Source organism: Hyperolius riggenbachi, chromosome 1, assembly GCF_040937935.1.
Source record: "Hyperolius riggenbachi isolate aHypRig1 chromosome 1, aHypRig1.pri, whole genome shotgun sequence".
Classification (NCBI taxonomy): domain Eukaryota; kingdom Metazoa; phylum Chordata; class Amphibia; order Anura; family Hyperoliidae; genus Hyperolius; species Hyperolius riggenbachi.
This window is the reverse complement of record NC_090646.1, coordinates 456,786,971-456,806,477: the sequence shown is the minus strand read 5'-3', so window position 1 is coordinate 456,806,477 and position 19,507 is coordinate 456,786,971. Positions and strand designations below refer to the sequence as shown.

General features: G+C 43.6%; 1 protein-coding gene across 1 annotated transcript in view; it reads right to left on the bottom strand.

Annotated features, from left to right (window-relative positions):
- The window catches only part of LOC137525207 (clustered mitochondria protein homolog), a 139,219-nt gene that overhangs the window by 9,549 nt on the left and 110,163 nt on the right, over positions 1-19,507 (bottom strand). The window contains exons 24-27 of the mRNA XM_068246198.1: positions 18,660-18,740; positions 16,298-16,423; positions 13,685-13,806; positions 5,951-6,044 (exon numbers count right to left, since the gene is read on the bottom strand). Of these exons, the coding sequence (XP_068102299.1) occupies positions 5,951-6,044; positions 13,685-13,806; positions 16,298-16,423; positions 18,660-18,740 (423 nt within the window). The remainder of the gene's footprint in view (positions 1-5,950; positions 6,045-13,684; positions 13,807-16,297; positions 16,424-18,659; positions 18,741-19,507) is intronic.

Genomic DNA, 19,507 nt, shown 5'->3' with positions numbered 1-19,507 from the left:
TTCCAATGAGATTCTGCCATTAACAGATAATGAAATGCAATTGTCTTTCAGGGGAGTTAAATGGACTTATGAAACTACTAATGAACTTTCATCACTGGCTAGGGAAAATAAAGATTTTTGTTTAAAAGAATTATCTGAGTATGATTATGAGGATATATTACAGAGTATTGAACAAATCAATCTATTCGTGCAGCAAGAAAAATTTGCATACACTACAGTCCAACACTTGCTACAGGTATTGGAGATCCTTAGGAATAAGAAATCTGCCAATCGCCTGCTAAATATTCCAATGCATGTTTCTGCCATAACCACATTTGCAAACTGTGATCTGCCTGTTAAGTATGCTTGGAATCCTCCATTTGAGAAAGGAGAGATGGAAGCTCTGGTCAATGAATGGAAGAATGATTCAAGTTCATTTTGTCAATTTTACAGTGCAAAAAGTGAATTAGTATTGAATGCATGTATTAAGTCTGCCTATAACCTAATAAAAACTGGTGTGTGTGGGTATGACTTTGTGGCTCCATTGATCGATGTGTGGAAAATGATTTTGGACGATTTTTATGCAATTCAATCAGTTGATACCAGGGAAGACACACTGTCAATTGGAGACTGTCCCACTTCTCCAGTTACTGAGTCCCTGCCATGTCTTGTGAATGTTCCTGTAACTCCACCCTGTACCATGGATAACTCAGTGTTACTTCCCAGTAAAACAGAAGCCACTGATACTTTCTTAACTTTGCCCTGCACAAATTTCTCAGCAGAGAATCCAGAGGTCCTGCTGACTTCTGAGTCCAGCCTAGCCAGTACTCATGAGTCTTTGTTCAGTGAAACAGACACCAGAAAAATCTTGCCCGTCTCTGCAAACACTTCTGCAGAAATTACCTGTGTTAATAAAGTTCAACTCCTGTCTGATCCAGCAGATGCCAATAGATGCACTACATCAGTTTCCGAGTCCCAGCAATCCTGTCCAGAAACCTCAGAACCCCAGCATCTGAATTTTCCAATTTTACAATTGAATGGTGATTCAGATGCGCAAACATTGTGTTTTGATCTTCCTGTTTCTACACCTCACTCTAGTTTCGTGAATAACTCAGAGCGTCTGCTATGTGAATCCGAAATCGCAGAATTATTACCGTGTTCAGAAAATGTTCCAGTAAATTTGCCCTGTACCATGAATTGTGCAGTAGATCTCTCCAATGAAACTCAGGTCACAGAATCATTATGCTGTCCAGCAGGTGCTTCCATGGTTTTGCCCTGCAATATGGACTGTTCAGTGATCAAGCTGTGGTCGCAGAGTCTTATGCTTCACCCAGTACTTTGGATACTTCAAACCCTCTAGCAGAGGAGTCTGAGGCACTGCTTACCTCAGTTGGTGTTGCAGTAATATTCACTTGTCTAGCAGCTGTTTTAGAATTACAGTCTGCTCTAATAAAACTTGATTAATTTCTGCCCAGCGAAGCAGAAGCCATTGAAATATTGTCCTCGTCAGCAAGTGTGTTAGATACCTTGCCCTGTACACAGTCTGATTTAACCAATGTTGTTGAGTCCCTCTCCAGTGTTGTAACAGCCGAGGAACTCCAGCCCTGTCCTCTGAATGTTTCAAAAGTCTTGCCCTGTAACATGGATAATTCTGATTCTCTGGGCAAAATAATAGAAATCTCAGAATTTCAGTCCGGTCTAATGAGTGTTCCTGAAACCCAGCCCTGTATCCTGAAAGATTCTGGTTCTCTGGCCGCTGTGGCAGAGGTTCCAGAGTCCCCTTCCTGTCCAGGGAATTCCTCAGTTTTGCCTAGTCCAGTGGGGGCTGCTGCAATACTGACTTGTTCTGCAGCGCCTCATGAGCTCCAATCCAGTGTATTAGATGAGTCTCTGTCCAGTCCAGAGGTATTTGTGGAGTCCCTATCTGGTTCAGTGCATACATCAGAAGATTTGTCCTGTCTTGTTAGTGCCCCTGAATCTGATTTGTTACAGACTTTGCTGGAATCAGCAACATCTAAGTCTGATCCTGCATTCTCGTGTAAAAGTCCAGTAGTTGCGAAGTCTAGTCATATGATTTTTTTTTTGGCCAGTCCTGGTTTTGGTCCTGTCTTGGCTGACCCTGAGGCTAACAGTTCCTTGACATGCCCAGAGGTTTCTCTTGTGCCAGTGTGCCCAGATGTTCTTTGTGTGCCAGAATGCCCAAGTGTGTCTAAGGTGTTAGCGTGCTCTGATGCTTCCTTAGTGGGAACATGTTCTGATGTTGCCAGTCTGTCTGCATGCCCAGAGATGGTTCTGGTCCCTGAAAGCCCTGATCTTGATGTTTGTCCTTGTGGCCCTGACTCGGGAATTGCCCTAGGTTCCATAGGGGTTCTTGATAGTTCTCCATGTGAGCCTAAGGGGCGTTCTGACCTATGGGGATCTCTTTGGAGCTTCAAGGTGTTCTGGGAGGTCTCTGAGAAAACTTGTCCTGGTGCCTTGGACTGGTTCAACAGTGGGTTTTGTGTTGGTAAAGACAGTCCCGGTGGGCATTGCAAAGGCTTTGGCGTTTTTGAACGGTTCCTGGAAGGCGGTGGGTATCGCTCAGGGAGTTTCAGAGGGCTTTCTTCTGGAAATCATGGTTCTGATGGGTGTCACACTGGGGCTTGTAGTACTGATGGGCATGGTTCTGTAGGTTCTGGTTCTGATGGGTCCAGTCTTGTGGGGACTGATTCTGGAATTTGGTCTTGCCGGGCTGTCCCGGTCATCATGAATTATCAGTCAGACTGTTATGTTGGGAATTTCAGTTTTGAAAAGCGTCTGGAATCCGCTTTTAAGGGCGGGGGTACTGTCATGATCGCTGCTGCAGCAGGTATTGCTGGAAGTAGTAGTGCTGCAGCTCAGGCAGTTTTGATCTCTTTCCATGCAAGCTGCATAGCTTTGTCTGCCTTTCCCTGCTGTCAGCTTGTGACTGATTATCATTCACCTGTGTGGGAATCTGCATGTCTGCTCCCATTGGATGACCTCAGTATAAAGATCTGCTTCCTGCAGGACTCCTCGGGTTTTCATAGCTTCAGTTTAAGCCTGTCTTGCTGTTGCTTCAGCCCCCGATCGTGTTTCTTGTTCTAAAGATACTTTGCTGGTTTTGCATCATATATTGGTTCATTGCCCATATATATGCATACCAGCACGTTTATTATTTTCCTTGTATTCGTGTTACGTTGATACATCAGTGACGCTGATATATACGTACACGAACTGTTTATATCCTGTGTTCAGTTAGTCAGTTCCAGCACGTTTTGGTGGTTGCGCGTATCGTGATCACCCGTGCTGAGCTAGTTATCCTGTTCCTGGTCCTGCTGGTGGATTGCGTTCATCTCTGCGAGGAGATAACGAATCCTTCTGAATCCTGTCCTGTTACCGTTTGTGGATTGCGTTCATCTCTGCGAAGAGATAGCGAATCCTTCTGAGTCCTGTTCCCTGTATCGTTCCAGTCCTAAGTCAGTGTTCCTGCTTATGTCATATATCGGTTCATTGCCGATATATACATATGTTAGTCAGACGTTACAAATAGTTTCATTGATAGCTGTAATTGTAATATGCTAGGAAATCATACTTATTGTATATTTATCTGTTACGTTCATCTATCTTGATCCTGCTATTTCCTGACTATCCTGTCCTGTCTTTGTGAGGCACGCCATCGCCGCTACGCATTGGCTGCCTCATTCCAGTCTGTCTTGTTGTGGACGCTTGCTGTCACTGAGTAGCGGCTAGCTAGCAAGCGTTCATTCTGTCTACCTGTCCTGATCTCCTCAGTTCTGGTTTATGCGCTCAGCGCTACTTTGCGCTGAGATGTTATAGCGAAAGCATTGTTTGTGGCTGTCGGATCTGCACCGGCTCTGTGCGCCACAATCTCCTTTTGGAGTCAGTCCTCCCCTCCACTATACTAGGGATAGCCTGTTTCCCTGTGCTAGTGTGTGTACCTCCTCCACGTCAGCTCATGCGTTGCATGCTGACTGTGGAGAATACACCACCAAGCCTTACATGGACTTTGTTTTATAAATGCAGATATACTGTAAAGATGTGTCCCTGCCTGTAGGATGCTATAACTCTTAAAGAGGAACTCCAGTGAAAATAATGTAATAAAAAAGTGCTTCATTTTTACAATAATTATGTATAAATGATTTAGTCAGTGTTTGCCCATTGTAAAATATTTTAAATCCCTGATTTATATTCTGACATTTATCACATGGTGACCTTTTTACTGTTGGCAAGTGATGTAGCTGCTGCTTGCTGTTTTGGCAGTTGGAAACAGCTGTAAACAGCTATTTACCACAATGCAACAGGGTTCACAGACTGGAAACTGCCAAGAGTACGTACTCAGAATTTCTTTGTGGGAATGGTTTCACCACAATATCAGCCATACAGCGCCCCCTGATGGTCTGTTTGTGAAAAGGAATAGATTTCTCATGTAAAAGGGGGTATCAGCTACTGATTGGGATAAAGTTCAATTCTTGGTCGGAGTTTCTCTTTAAATCTCATTTATTGTTCAGGATAATCTTGTCTTGTTGAGTCTGGCACATCCTGTACATTTACGGTTCTTGGATATTAGGAAGCCAGCTGAGTAAATATAGTTAAAAGCCAAATGAAGACCCCACCTTCCACTATACTTCATGGACAACTTATATACCTTCTGGCCTAGCTATGAGCGAGCACATCAGCTGTAACAAGAAACAAACGAGGTATAGCTTATAAAGCTATGAACAGCCATGTTCAATGACATGCTGGGAACGATGGAATTGTCTACTCCACTAAAAACAAAAACACACAAAAAAACTCCACAAAAGTAAACAGGGCATGAGTAGTAAAAATCTGATGGTCCTTTCACACTGGATAAGTTGTGTTCTGTTGCAATGGATTATATCATCACAACACAATGCAATGATATTCCTATGGTGCTTTCACATTAGGTGTGGAGGGTCCCTTCAGGGTAATGCAAAGCATGCTGTGAGCTTACCAGATAACTTGGACGTTTACAGTGGCAGTGAAGTATACTTTCATTGTAATTACCATATCCCTGACGCGCAGTGCGCCATTTTGGCTGCACTGCAATGGTATCACAATGCAACAAACACAGTGTGGAAGGATCTCACAACCTGCAGAAACTGGCACCTGTATGTTAACTACCCGAATATTTTGGAGGGGACTGAATCTTACTTTATGCAATTCTTAGTTCTATACTCTTAACTTTAATTTTGGCCATGAAAGAAACGTGTCAGGACACAGTGTCGGACTGGGAGGTGGAAAAACTGAGGAAATCCACCTGCTGGCCAAGTAGCAGAAACCCTGTGTTATCACTCCCAATAGAAACCTGCAGCAAGTCTTCACTGTGAGCAACAACACCTGATTACTGCTCCTGCTTGGCCAGCAAGTGGATTTCCTCAGCTTTTCCAGCTCCCAGTCCAACACTGTCAGGACACACAACATGGCTTAGTAAGTATGGGGTTGCGTACATGTTGGCCAGTTAGTGCCCATACTAAACACTGTCTACTGCTGAATCTGCCTATCATTTTGCATGTAAACATCAAAAATGGACCGTAAATGAGTGAAAGGTGGCCTCTTCTAGTCAATTACATTTAATTTCACATAAAAATTCCCCAGATCAATCTGATCAAGTGTCTGTGGGATGTGCTGAAAAAGAAAGTCCAATCCATGGAGGTCACACCTCGCAATGTACAATGGGCTTATTATTTTTCACTATTCATCGCATGTCCCACTGTGGTACTCGGTTTTAAACTAAAACCGCATTTCACAGAGAAGCCTTGATTCAAGTCCATAGCTTCATATATTTACTCAATTGTGTATTTGCTTGTTTTCAGTTGCATAAGGTGGTTATTGTATTTTTTGCATATCTCTTTGAAATACAAAAGCTTGCCAGTCCATCATACATTTTTTTATTATATTCTTTCCTTTTATATAGTAGAAATATGCTTACCAATGTTTTGTATATGATGTAGGTTTCTTTTTCATGCTGCATTGCTACTCTAAATTCTGCTTTGCTTGTGTATGCGAGGGCGATCAAATGGTGGCTGTACGGATGAAAGACAATGGTTCAAACCTTACTTCAAGAGAATGGAGAAAACAAAAACAGCCAATATTCATGGAGGGACTAAAGATAAAATAAACACAAAGGGCCTGATTCACTTTTACTCTTACGTTTTTTCCTAGGTGATATTTTTACATCTTATCAATAACATGCCTTGTTAAGCCATCAGCACGCAAGGGAATACTCAGAATAATTTTGGCAGTACTGTTTCACCTACTTATTGGTACAATAGTACTATAATGCACATGTTATGAATGATATCACTCTTTTCTGAGGCACAGCTGCGCTGTCTATCTATGTCCCCTCATCATAGCTCCAAAGCTGCTTTTGCTTCTACACATACAACTTTGCTTTGGGAACTGACCCTTTTGCAGGCCAGGGTGTGTGAGTGGCCTTCAGGTATTGTATGACAAGCTATTGATTTTATAATTGTCATGACTTGCAAAGTGTCATTTCATAGTGAATTGGACTGCGTTAGATTTGCAGATAAGCAACTTCATGTCAGTACCTGGGGGAAAGAGATGAAACGTGATCCTGAGAAACATCAGAGGAAAGCATACAGAACAGTGTAGCCAAGGGGTTTTCTTAGACAGAACAGCAATGACGCTAGATTTAACAGTGTCAGGTAAAATTAGTGTCTCTAAGAATGTGCACTGTCAGAGGGACGCTGTGGCACCATCCCAATTAAAGAGTCTAGCAAAATCAAAAAATTGGTAAAGAAGAAGAAAACAAACAAAAAAAACCAGGTAAAATGACAGGCCAAAGAAACAATTATGCGTACCTAAATTCTAAATCTCTTATTCAAATAAAAACATTATTAGTCTCCACTAGCATGTATACATACAAGATGGCGCCGGATGCGGACGCCACGGCCACAGGGCTCCGGCCTCTTTTCTTTATTTTCTAATGCCCCCCAATTGCTCTCACCAACATCCTCCATCCTCCTGGGTGAGATGCGGGGCCACGGGAGTGCATCGCAGGCTGCCATTAGTTGTTCGGTCTGCTCTGCCGCAAGGAGACCGTCCACTGTAGTGGGGAGGCCAGGACGAGCACCTTGGGGAAGCCCGGAACAGCGTGCGCTCACAGGCATGTGGATCGTGTCTCTTTGGTCTCCGCAGAGCCACAGCTCCGCCGGAACACCGCTCTCTGCATGCACGGGGACTGCCAGGGCGTCGGAGCATCGCAGGGACAGATCAGCTGGGCTGCATCCACCGCCACCCACGTGGAGCGATCGCGGGCCCAGGCGCTGGGCTGCACTGCTTCACCCTGTCTCAGGCAGGGAACTCGGCGTCATCGTCCGCCGCCGCGGCTGCCAGGGAGCCACCTCGGGCACACATCGGATGCTTCCCTCGTCTGACCGGGCTGCAAGAAGAGCCGAGAGAATGGGCACCCCCGCCGTTTGCAGGGCAGATCACAACAATCGCTTGTCGGGCTGCCCTGCCCAGGTTAGCCTGATAGCATTGCTGCTCCCCCACGCCAGACCACCATCTCTGCTCCCTGGTAAGCCTGACCATCCACCGCTGAACTTGCTGGGGTCCTCCTGGCCCCTCAGCTGCCTGCCCCTGCTCCACCAATTGGCCAAGCTGCACAGCCCATGGCAGTCACCAGCCACATTGCACAGCCCTGTGCGGCCACTACCTCCAACTCACAGCCCTGTGCGACCACCATCTCTGCTCCCTGAGAAGCCTGGCCATCCACTGCTGAACTTGCTGGGGTTTTCCTGGCCACTGGGCTGCCTGTCCCTGCTCCACCAATTGACCCAGCTGCAAAGCCCCAGGCAGCCACCAGCTACATTGCACAGCCTTGTTCAGCCACCAGCTACATCGCACAGCCTTGTGCGGCCACCAGCTCCATTGCACAGCCCTGAGTGGCCATCAGCTCCATTGCACAGCCCTGTGCAGCCACCAGATGCCGTGGATCCATCACTGCTGCAAAGCCAGCCAAACGGGACACTAATGGGCCAAACCGCAATCCTGAGGGGACTTTCACTGTTCTTTCACTTTTTCTCTCTATCTTTCCCTCTATCCTTTTCCTCTATCCTCGCTCTCTCTTTCCCAGGATAGACTGGAGGGGTATCTGATTCAATTTATCGCTGGGGTATCTGATTCAATTTATCGCTGAAGAAGCGTCTTGAGTGCCTAAGATGGCAGCGGATTTCCCACCTGGTCCTTTCTCCTGGGCCCATATTTTACAGTACCTTCTACTTATGCCTTACATTCTATGCTCTGTATATGCATTGTACTTACTGTATGTATCTAATGATGTATCTGTATGCACTGTACATATCTACTGTACCATCACCGACCCTGTTGTGCCAAAAGCAATTCCGGGTACAACTCGCGTTGTACTTGGCGAAATAAATTCTGATTCTGAGCTACATACTTTTAACTAGTCTCTGTGGTGGTGTCCCATTCGGGTATATACCCACCTCCTGCTTGTCAATGTGCTGCGCTTGACAATTGTAGATAACCATCTGCACCTGCTTCCTTCCCACCTGTCACTTAGGCCCCTCATACACTATTGCGTCACATCTCCATACTTTCACTTGTTGCTCCCCGTCACAGTGGCCATTAATCTCAATAAGATTGACAACTACCCACATTGCAACAGAAGCACTTCAGATGACACAGAGGGGACTTCGATTCTTCAGTGAATTGCCAAGTGCTACCGATCAGCGCACACTTGCATTAGAATCAGCAAACTTTATAGACTGTTGCGGGTAGCAGTGCGGCATGCATTACAAAGAAAGACAAAAATCAAGTGACGTACTTCCTGTCCAGCAGGGAGCATGCTACCGGAGCAGAGCTAGCCAAAATACCATATCTTCACAGTCCAAATATTCTGCAGCTCAATCGCCAAGTGCAAGCGCTGCAATGTAATCACCCACATAGGGTTCCACTTACGTATCACTTTTCCGATCGCCCGAAAAATGCAGACCAGACACTACACTGTCCGCTTCCGCTCCGGCCGGAGTGTCCGGCAGTGCCAATTACGCTGCTAAATTTGCGGAGCGGCTTCAGAGCTGACTTTACAGTGTGGTCTCAACTCCCGCAGGGGGTTCAGCAGCAGCGACAGTGACAGCTACGGTGCTGACTTTGTGGAGGTGCTGGCGATTCAGCTGAGGCGAGCTTCAGCTGTGATAGTTACTTTGACCATTCAAGGATCGACTGTTGGCTGCCAGTGGATCAGCTGTGGCACTCGGTAGTTTGGGCGCCAGAGGTTCAGCTGTAGTTGGTGCCAGGGGTTAGAGGTTGATGTTAGGTTTTGTTATGGGAGGTTTAGTGTGTTTAGTATAGTTATAGAATGGTTAGCGGTAGGGGATAGGGTTAGAGTTAGTGTTAGCTATAGGCATAGGAGGTATACAGATCGGAAAAGCTTAAAAAAAAAGTGCTAGATTTGGGTGCCCTCTAAATAGTGGTGCCCACTATTTGTAGCCACAGTTTGCATAGCAAGTGGCCCTGGTGCCCACTATTTGTAACCACAGGTTGCATAGCAAGTGGGATAGTGCCCGCTATTATGCGCTAAAGTTAGTCGGGGAAGGGGTGTGTTTAAGGTACATAGTTAAGGGTTGGAGTTTAGGTTTAAGGATTAGGTTTTAAGGGCTAGGGATTAAAGTGGACCTGAACTCTTGCACAGGACAGAAGAGAAATTCACCCTGTATGTATTTAGAGAGCTTAGCCTGTCTAATCCCCCCTCATTTATGTCTAATCACAAGTTGCAAATTGCTCTCTCCCGTGTCACCTGACTGCCACAGATAAGATCATTGGAAAGTACAGGATGTTAACAATATGTCTGCTTCCATGAAAGCAGGAAGTAGAAACAGTACAGATTTATTTCAGGATTTGTATCAGCTGTAACTAAAAAATGTATTTCTTTAACGCCTGGCGTTCTGATTCCCGCAGCAACATTTTTTGCACATCTTTTTTTTCATGTAGCTAGCATAGCGCTAGCTACATGATTCCCCCCTCCCTTCGGCGTCCCTCCCTGCCCTCCGATCGCCGCCGGCGCAATGACCCATCCGGAAATCCCGTTCTGAACGGGATTTCCTTGAGGGCTTCCCCCGTCACCATGGCGACGGACGTCGTGACGTCATCGACGTCCCAGGGAGACCCGATCCACCTCTCAGCACTGCCTGGCACTGATTGGCCAGGCAGCGCACGGGGTCTTGGCTGGGAGGGCCCTGTATCGCGGTGGGTAGCGGCGGATCGGTGGCCATCGAGTAAGACACGCAGCAAGCACTAAAAAAAAAAATTCAAATTGGCCCAGCGGGGCCTGAGCGGTGACCTCCGGCGTCTCTGGACGAGCCTAGCTCGTCCAGAACTCTAGGGAGGTTAAAGGTAATTATGCTGTTGCAAATCTTTTAGAGCAGAGAGGAAGTTCAGGTCCGCTTTGAGAATAGACACCACTTAAAGGAGAGCAACCGATTTGGGCGCCCGCTATGCGAATTGCGTCTGCTATTTGTATACAGCTATGCAATGGTGGGAATAGTGGTGCAAAATTCATCAACAGTAAGCCATTATAAGAATACTGATAACCAAATTTTAAATAACTGCAATCCCCACGCACCTCTTTAAGAATTTCACCTCCAGGGTCATTTAGAAAGCATTATAGCCAGATGAACTGCATCAAAGCCAAGAGACTAGTATCACTAGGGAGGAGTTCAAGATGTCAGCTGCCATATCATTCTAATGACAGGTGTACTTTAAAGTTGACAGACTAAATATAACTGTATAAACTCCTCAGTTGTAGATGAATTGTATAATAATCTCAATATCTGCAGTACCGTAGCATGTAATCATAAAAATGGAATGACGTTAAATAGAAGTGTGATTAGGCAAGTGTTAGAGCTAAACAGATGTATCCGGTTGTATGTATTCTGGCATTGCTCGGAATGTTTTATGTGATATGCCTGAGGTAATCTTGCAATCTATTACAGATAATCTCCTTTAACTTGTTTTTTTTTTTTTTTTATCTTCACAATTTTATCTTAAATTATTATCTTCTCCAGCTTTTAGACTTATTATTTTTTTTAATATTTGAGGTAATCTTAAAATATAATCTTCCTCTGCTTGTAATGCTTTTCATAAAATATATGTATGATTTAATCTTACAATATAATTATATTCAGCTACTATAGTTTATGGACAGTTTCCCAGTTTTTTCGATCGTGTCACACAAAGTAAAAAGGGCATATTTGAGATATGAGAAAAAGAGAGTAAAATAACATTTTCCTCTTCATATCAGTTATTTGTTTGCCGTTTATACAGATCTATTCGCTGAGTTCATTAAAGCGGACCTGGACTCCCTCTGTGCTCTAAGGCTACTAACACACCAGGACATTGCGTTTAGGGATTATTATAGGGCACATAACGTGCCCCTAACGCAACGTCTGGTGGTGTTGGAGCAGGACGCTACCAAGAGCCGCGTTACAAGCAGCTCTTGAAGCGCCTGCTCTGTCGGAGGCACTGCGGAGACCACGTGAGCGGAGCTCTCCGCATCATGTGGTCCCGCTAGCCAATCAGCGGCTGCTCCAGGATGTAAACACTGCAAGTGCCGTGAATATAAAGTAACCATGTGCCTGGCTACATAGCGGCCTCTCCCCGCCTCCTCTCCGCCCATAAAATGAAAAAAAAAAACCTCCTACTGAGCATGTGCAAACAGTGTAACACGGCTTAGCCGCATGTAAAGTACTGCATGCAGTATGTTATGTAGACGTGCTGCGTTACAATGTAACGCAATGTTGGCACTGTGAACAGCCCATTGATTTTTCATTGCTGTGCGTTGGGGTGCGTTACAGGCTGCACTTACGTGCGCCTGTAATGTCCCACTGTGAAATCAGCCTAAAAGATAAGCAACAGCATAATAACCTTTAACAGAAAACAATTCTTTGTTACAGCTGATAAAAATCCTGCAATAAATCTGCAGTCTTTCTACTTTCTGCTATCATGGAAACAGACATAGGGTTAACTACTTGTGTTTACAGATTAGCTGCTCTGCCGAGGCAGCCAGCTGACACATCTGAGAGATCAAATTACAGTTGTGATTAGTCAAATATGAAGGGGAAATAGACATGCTAAACTCTCTAAAAGTATACATGGTGAATTTCTCTCTGTTTTCCTTCTGCCATGTGCAAGAGTTCAGGTGCACTTTAAACTTGAACAGACACAGAGGACAAAGTTGATGAAGAGTAAAGGTAATTATTTAGACAAGCGGTAACTGTCAGCGGTGAGGCCTAGTGCACACCAGAGCGGTTCTGCTGCGGTTTGCGATCCGCTTGCGGGTGCGGATCCGCTAGGGTAATGTATTTCAATGGGCTGGTGCACACCAGAGCGGGAGGCGTTTTGCAGAAACGCATACTCCCGGGCTGCTGCAGATTTTGGATTGCAGATGCGTTTCTGCCTCAATGTTAAGTATAGGAAAAACGCGAACCGCTCTAAAAAACGGCACTTCAGAGCGGTTTGCCAGGCGTTTTTTGTTACAGTAGCTGTTCAGTAACAGCTTTACTGTAACGATACATGAAATCTACTACACCAAAAACGCTTCACAAAACCGCAAAACGCTAGCTGAAACACTACAGAAAAAGAAGAAAAAGCGTTTCAAAATCTGCTAGCATTTTGCGGATCTGCTAGCGGTTTTTGGTGTGCACCAGGCCTATGTCTAGTTATTAGCAGAATGTGAGCCCCCTCTCCTTTTCGCTCTTGCAGTCACTGTTTTCTTGCAGTTGCTGTATGTTTGGTATGGCTGAGTTTCCACATGATGCAATTTGTTACATTTTACCACACAAATTTGTGTGGTAAAATGTAACAAAATGGCAGCAGCATTTAATTGCGTATGAGAAAAATAAAGCATGGCTGCATCAATTTCCTGCAGATTGCATCCAAATCCCCACTGCAGCGGATTAGCATGGCAGCGGGATACGGCTGCGAATTTGCATCAACATGGTGTTCCATGCACTTCAGAGTTGGGCGTGGCACGCAAATTGCGTCAATGTGGAAACAAAGCCTTATTACCCTGAATACTCCCCTGCCGATGGATCGGAGAACCTCACAGCGATGCCATCCAACAAATGATGTGCCCCGATTCATCTTCCAGCCCGCGGGAACACACGATGGAACGTGGCAGGCATACACAAGAGCTCAAATCATCGCAACATATTGCATGGGAGTTGTCAGGTGTCATTGGGAATTTTAAATGTCTGCTGTGATGATCGTTGTCCCCGTGTGTCACAAAGTGTCATTCCCCTAATCGTACGCCTGTACCCATGTGGTGAGATCACGGAAACATACGTTTAAAAAAATAAAAAAAATAAATTAAAAAAAATCGTCAGTTGTGGGTAGATTCGCAGACAAAATCGTGAGGCGAGTACGAGCTTTTAGAAAGCTGTCTATTTGCCTTTGTTAAATTTAGTAGCTGTATGTCACCTTTTTATTAGCCATCAAATGGTGTGTAACTTTGTACAGTGCTAAAGATGATTACTATATAAACCATTTCAGTAGCATAAACCATTTCAGTAATCAGTGATACACTTTAATGCTCTTTGGGGATATACGGCAAGATCAAAGCTTCAAAATGGAGGAAAAATAGATTTAGAGATGTTGTGGAATATTTAAAACTTATAAATACCTCAAGGCCACATCCAGAGATTTCATGCCATAATACTTCTGATTTGCCTCTAAAGCTTTCTCAAGGAATCGCAGGGACAAGTTGCTTTCCAGAACAGCTTGCAGAACTACACCAATATTGCTCTGTGAAGATACAGAACAGTGAAGAACAGTTTAATACAACAGTAGGGCTATACTTTAACACTACTGGAGGCCAATGGTATAATGATGTCATTCCTTATATGATCTTGTTCTCATGCATGTGCGGTGGCCTCCTGTAACCTATAATCATTGCAAGCATAGGGCCAACATACCCAGAGTTCAAAGCACAGGCTCCATTTATGTTCACAATTATTCTGTCATTGTTCATTATTTAAATCTTGAAAAAAAAAACATGAAAAAATATAGCACTGACCAGCCTAGAAATATACATATCATCTGCATACAGTCATGTTTGTACCTTTTTCTTAAGCACTTTGTATTAGTGTCTGCAATATTTATGTAGTCTACCAACTCCAACTGTATTATGTACCATTGGCTGTAATAGGGGCACATGTTTGTTTCTTAACCTGTACAGTGCCACAAAGTAAGGAAGTGAGAGGAATCGGAGGCTGCCATCTTAATTCCCTTATAAACAACCATTTGTCCCCCCCCATTTCTTTTTAAGAATCTGCCCTGCTGCATGCACGCTGCAGAGCTCACGACGAGCATAACCGCCTCTCCTTCACCCTGCAAGTAGGGCGGCGACTTTCTGTGGCTTGCGCTTTGCAGGCAATGTACTCAGCTGCTACGCGCACAGCTGCGTCCATGATGTGCATTACAAATGCCTTTTAATTATATAGACAAGACTGTGGAGTAGGAGTCGAGGAGTTTGAGCAATTTTGGGTACCTGGAGTCGGAGGTTTCAATAAACTGAGGAGTCGGATGATTTTAGAACCAAATCCATAGCCTTTGTAAAAATTAGACAAAGGAGTCGGAGTTGAGGAGTCGGAGCAATTTTGGGTACCTGGAGTCGGAGGTTTCATAAACGGAGGAGTTGGAGTCAGATGATTTTTGTACCAACTCCACAGCCCTGTATATAGATGCCAGTTGGCTGGCTCATGCTGAGCCTTTGAGTCACACACCTGCAACAAGCATGCAGCTAGTCCGCATGCTCATTCTGGGTCAGTGACTCAGTGTACTGAGCATCAGCACAGAAGTCAGGTGACTGACATTGTTTATTAGATAATGAAGATGGCTGCCTCCGTAATCCTCTCACTTCAGGTTCTCTTTAAATGGGGACTCCAAATAAATCACACTTTGGTAATACAATGGTAGAAAACATATGTATACATCTTGTTTTAGGGTACAGTGCTTGGCAGAAAAAGTACTGCTCAATGTTGGCCTACTCCAACCTTAAAGGACAACAGTAATGAGAGGAATATGGAGGCTGCCATATATATTTCCTTTTAAGCAATACCAGTTGCCTGGCTGTCCTGCTGATCCTCTGCCTCTAATACTTTTATCCATAGGCCCTGAACAAGCATGCAGCAGATCAGGAGTTTGCAACATTATTGTCAGATCTGACAAAATTAGCAGCATGCTTGTTTCTGGTGTGATTCAGACACTACTGCAGCCAATAGTGTGGTAGTAGGCAAGTCATTATACAGGTGATAGTATGGTAGTAAGAGTATGGTAGTAAGCCAATCAGGGAACTAGTCCATACTTCAACCTTCCTTCATGTGCAGAGGAATATAAATCATAGGATTTTCTCTGCACAACTGGATGTTTCTAATGATGAACATAGTGATACTTCACTGCTCTTTCCAACATATCTCTCTGGCAAGGATGAAAGAAAAGCTTACATAACTAACTTATGTGGATTGTTTCACAAAAGCATATTTGTGGATTTGACAAGATAAGAAAATTAATCAAACTGTTAAAGATTGGTGCTTTATTGGTTGCTCTAGACCAGTGATGGCTAACCTTGGCACTCCAGCTGTGGTGGAACTACAAGTCCCATGAGGCATTGCAATACTCTGACAGCTCTAAGCATAACTCGGGCAGGCATGATGGGATTTGTAGTTTTGTCACAGCTCGAGTGCCAAGATTAGCCATCACTGCTCTACACATTACACTACACACATCAACGTTAAGAAACCTAAATAATATGCAGCTTTTAATTTAAAAGCACCATATACCAACACTGACACAACTGTCCAAAACTAATCATAGGTATAAATAGTTAGATTGTACTTGGCTTCCCCCAACTACTGAAACTGCAGTTAGGAAACGTGTACAAATGTATCCAGGGCTGATTATATCTTATACAACCTATGTTGTGATAAAAATCATGAGTTATGCTCACTGGTTTACAGAAGAAGCAGGAAAAACTCCTAAATATACAATATCAACATTATCCTATGTTTTAATAATAAGGCACATGTATTCAGTCAGATATTCCTAGGAAATAACAGTTATAGTGGTAGTAGTTGTAGTAGTAGTAGCAGCAGCAGCAGCAGTAGTATTAGTAGTAGTATACTAGCAATAGAAGTAGAAATAGTACAGTAGTAGTAGTAGTAGTAGTAAGCAGTAGTAGTAGTAGTAAATAACAATAATGGTATAACAGAGAAATCTTATTAGAGTGAGTACTTACATCCAGTGTAGCCATGGTAGGATGGTCTTCACCTATGAGGAATAACATTAGGTAGCGAGCACGGTATAGCAGCTTCAGAGCCACTGGCAGCTGTCCACTGGCAAAATAGTAATGTGAGAGGAGGACCTGTTGGAAAAGTACAGTAGGATACTATCAAGATGACTGACAGATCAGAAGAGCAGGGGCGTATCTACGAGATGCTGCCTTTTTATGGAACCTCCTCATCCTTCCTTCCAAGTACTAGAGAAATGAATGAGGAGGAACTGGATTACGCTTGCTTGTTTCAGCATGAAAGCCTGGAGCAAGAAGACAAGCAATCAGTCTGTTATAGGAGGACCCCCTAATGATCAAAGCTTCAGTTTCTGCTTCAGGGTCTTCTATTAATAAAAGGCAGCGTGAGACAACATCCACAGGCAATCTCTCATACTGAAAATCTGTATCTTGCTTATAACACTTGCACACTGCAACATTTGGGGCTGCTGATGTGACAAAAATATTAGGGAGTCAGAATGTACCTCGGGGAGCAGTAATACACTGCCCATAAATGCTACCTATAAGCAGCGCTGATTTGTTTTTCTCAACAATGTTTTATTGAAAAGCATCTACAAATTACATAACATTACGGGTTTGCCATAGAATTGAATAACAGTTTAAATTGTAATACAGGTATACAATGAAAGTACCAAAGGAAGAAGGGAAAAAGGTGTGAATCAACAGCCAGCTTCTACAATGCATAGTATCCCTACAGCGAGAGGTGTCTGATGGACCAAGTAGACCAAATCATATCAAAAAGAAGGATCTCCATTCCTTGGCAATAACTGCATTAGCAAAATTGCAAAAACAAACAAATAAAAGGTTCTGGTATTTAGATAGAAATTGGGCCCTCTTGTGAAACAATGAAACCATGGGTCATGGGTGATGGAGACCTCTAGGATAGTACATGGCAGCTAGAAACATTCCTCACAAAATCTCTAAACAATCTGACAAGACCACCAAAATCTGGTCCTCTGGAAGGCCACATCCCTGAAAGCAAACATCAGTAGGGATGAGACCTCTCCTCGGCAAAAGAGAGGGAGTTCTGTTCCAGTCATATAGTATTCTGTACCCACGTTCCTTAATAAAGTAATTTATTGAAGATTTGGCAAGACCTAACAATATGTCATCTCAATCCTCTAGGAACCATGAAGTTTGGAGTGGGTCCTGCCACCTGACCATAGCAGGGGACATGTCTGCAAGCCTTTTCTACCAGACTTCGAACATATGAAAAAAATTCCCAGATAAAAAGGAGCAGGGGTCATATCCAGACAGTCCGAACACAGTCCTGCAGTTGTAGGTACCGAAAAAATGTGATGGTTTGCAGGTCATATTTTTGCTTGGCCTGGTCATATGATGGGGGTTTGCCGTCGGACATTAGATCCTTAACTTTAAGTGCGCCATGGGCCACTAACTAGTCATTTTTGTGGTGAAAAGTAACAGCTGTAGTTAGTGTTTCCATTACTCTGTTCCCATGGAGCTGCAAAGTATCTATTTAGGGTGCTTACAGTATCGCGATCACAACAGTGATTGCTGGGGAACAAAATCCACTCATTTATAAATATGGCATTATAAAATGTAATTTTTTAAATATTGAGGTGCAAAAAGGCTTAGTTGGAATGAGACTGAAATATTTAATGTGTTCTAACTTTATAAATCATTACTTTATTCATCCATCATATTTCAGTTTTTGGTGAACATTGTGAACTAGTCAGAAGAATCTGATGTAACTCTATACTCTGTTAAGTGCCTATAATAGGGATCTAAAGAGTAATAAAAACATTCCTTTTACTAATGTGGGAATGGCTTTGAGCATTACTGAGCCTTTTATGACTGTCTGTGTCTACACTGAGTAAGTCTCTCCAATGTTCTGGTGTCAGGGTCACTGAGAACAGAAAATGTTTACTGTTCTGTTGTTTAATAGATTACAGGTTGCATTGTTAAAACATCATATTTAATGAGGATGTCTTGCAGACTAACAACCTCCAAATCGATTTTCAACTGATATCTCCTGAAATGTATGATTGGAAAATGCTGTTCTTTCCTCTATTGAACATGGGTGGACTACGGACGTGAGCTGTGGATGCATTGTACTTTTTATTGTATTAAGCAGCTTTATACTGTATTAAGTAGTATGCTGCTAGTGGCGGTGCAACTTATATTTCTTCTGAATCGTATATTAATCGTTTACCTGTTCTACCTCCAATCTAGTAGTGTATTGCCAATGTAACATAAAATGTTTGACTGGAGTTATACTTAGCACTTAGTACAATAGCACATTGATCACACAAAGATTACAGAATACAGAAATGCTGTGCGTGGCACCTACATAGTCCTGAATGGCATTTGCGCTGTCATATCCCAGCGTTCTCTCCGTCATGATCACTGCTTTCTGCTGATTCTCAACAGCCTGTTAAAGAAAATGCAATGAATCTGTTTTCCAGTATAACTAGGTCAGCATAGTTACAATAAACTGTCAGCATGTAAGGCTACAGGATCAACTTTAAATCCATTCCTAACGAGTCTCTATGGGGTTTATTTACCAAGATTCTGCTGAGCTGAACACTGGAGAATAGAAATGATCCTAAAACCCTATCCCGGAGTACAACAAATTAGTGTAATTACTGTAGGTGGTAGTCTAGGCCATATCCCTACACAGTGGAACTTCAGAGCTATTAAAAAAAATGTGGTTGTGCAATTGCAGGCACATGTACAGTATGCACCTACAGTAAGGGCCTGTTTCCACTACATGCAGATTATTCATGCAGAAAAACTGACTCCAATGAATGCCTATGGACCTGTTTCCACTAAACGCAATTGATGCAGATTTCCCATAGGCATTCATTGGAGTCAGTTTTCTGCATCCAGAATTTGCTTGTAGTGGAAACAGGCCCTTACTAATATGTTTTTAATAAATGGAGGCTTTCAGGGGTGTAACTATAAATCATGGGGCGCCCCAAGCTTATGTTTACCCCCTTTCACTAGCCAACCCCTTGTGAACCTCGCAGCCTGGGGGCCCATCTCACAAGGTTCATAAAACAAGTTTCACACCCATAACAACCCATAACAAGTGCAGCCACAAAAACACCTGATCTGAAGCATGAACCTATTTAAAGAGACTCTGTAACATGAAAAACCTCCCCTGGGGGGTACTCACCTCGGGTGGGGGAAGCCTCT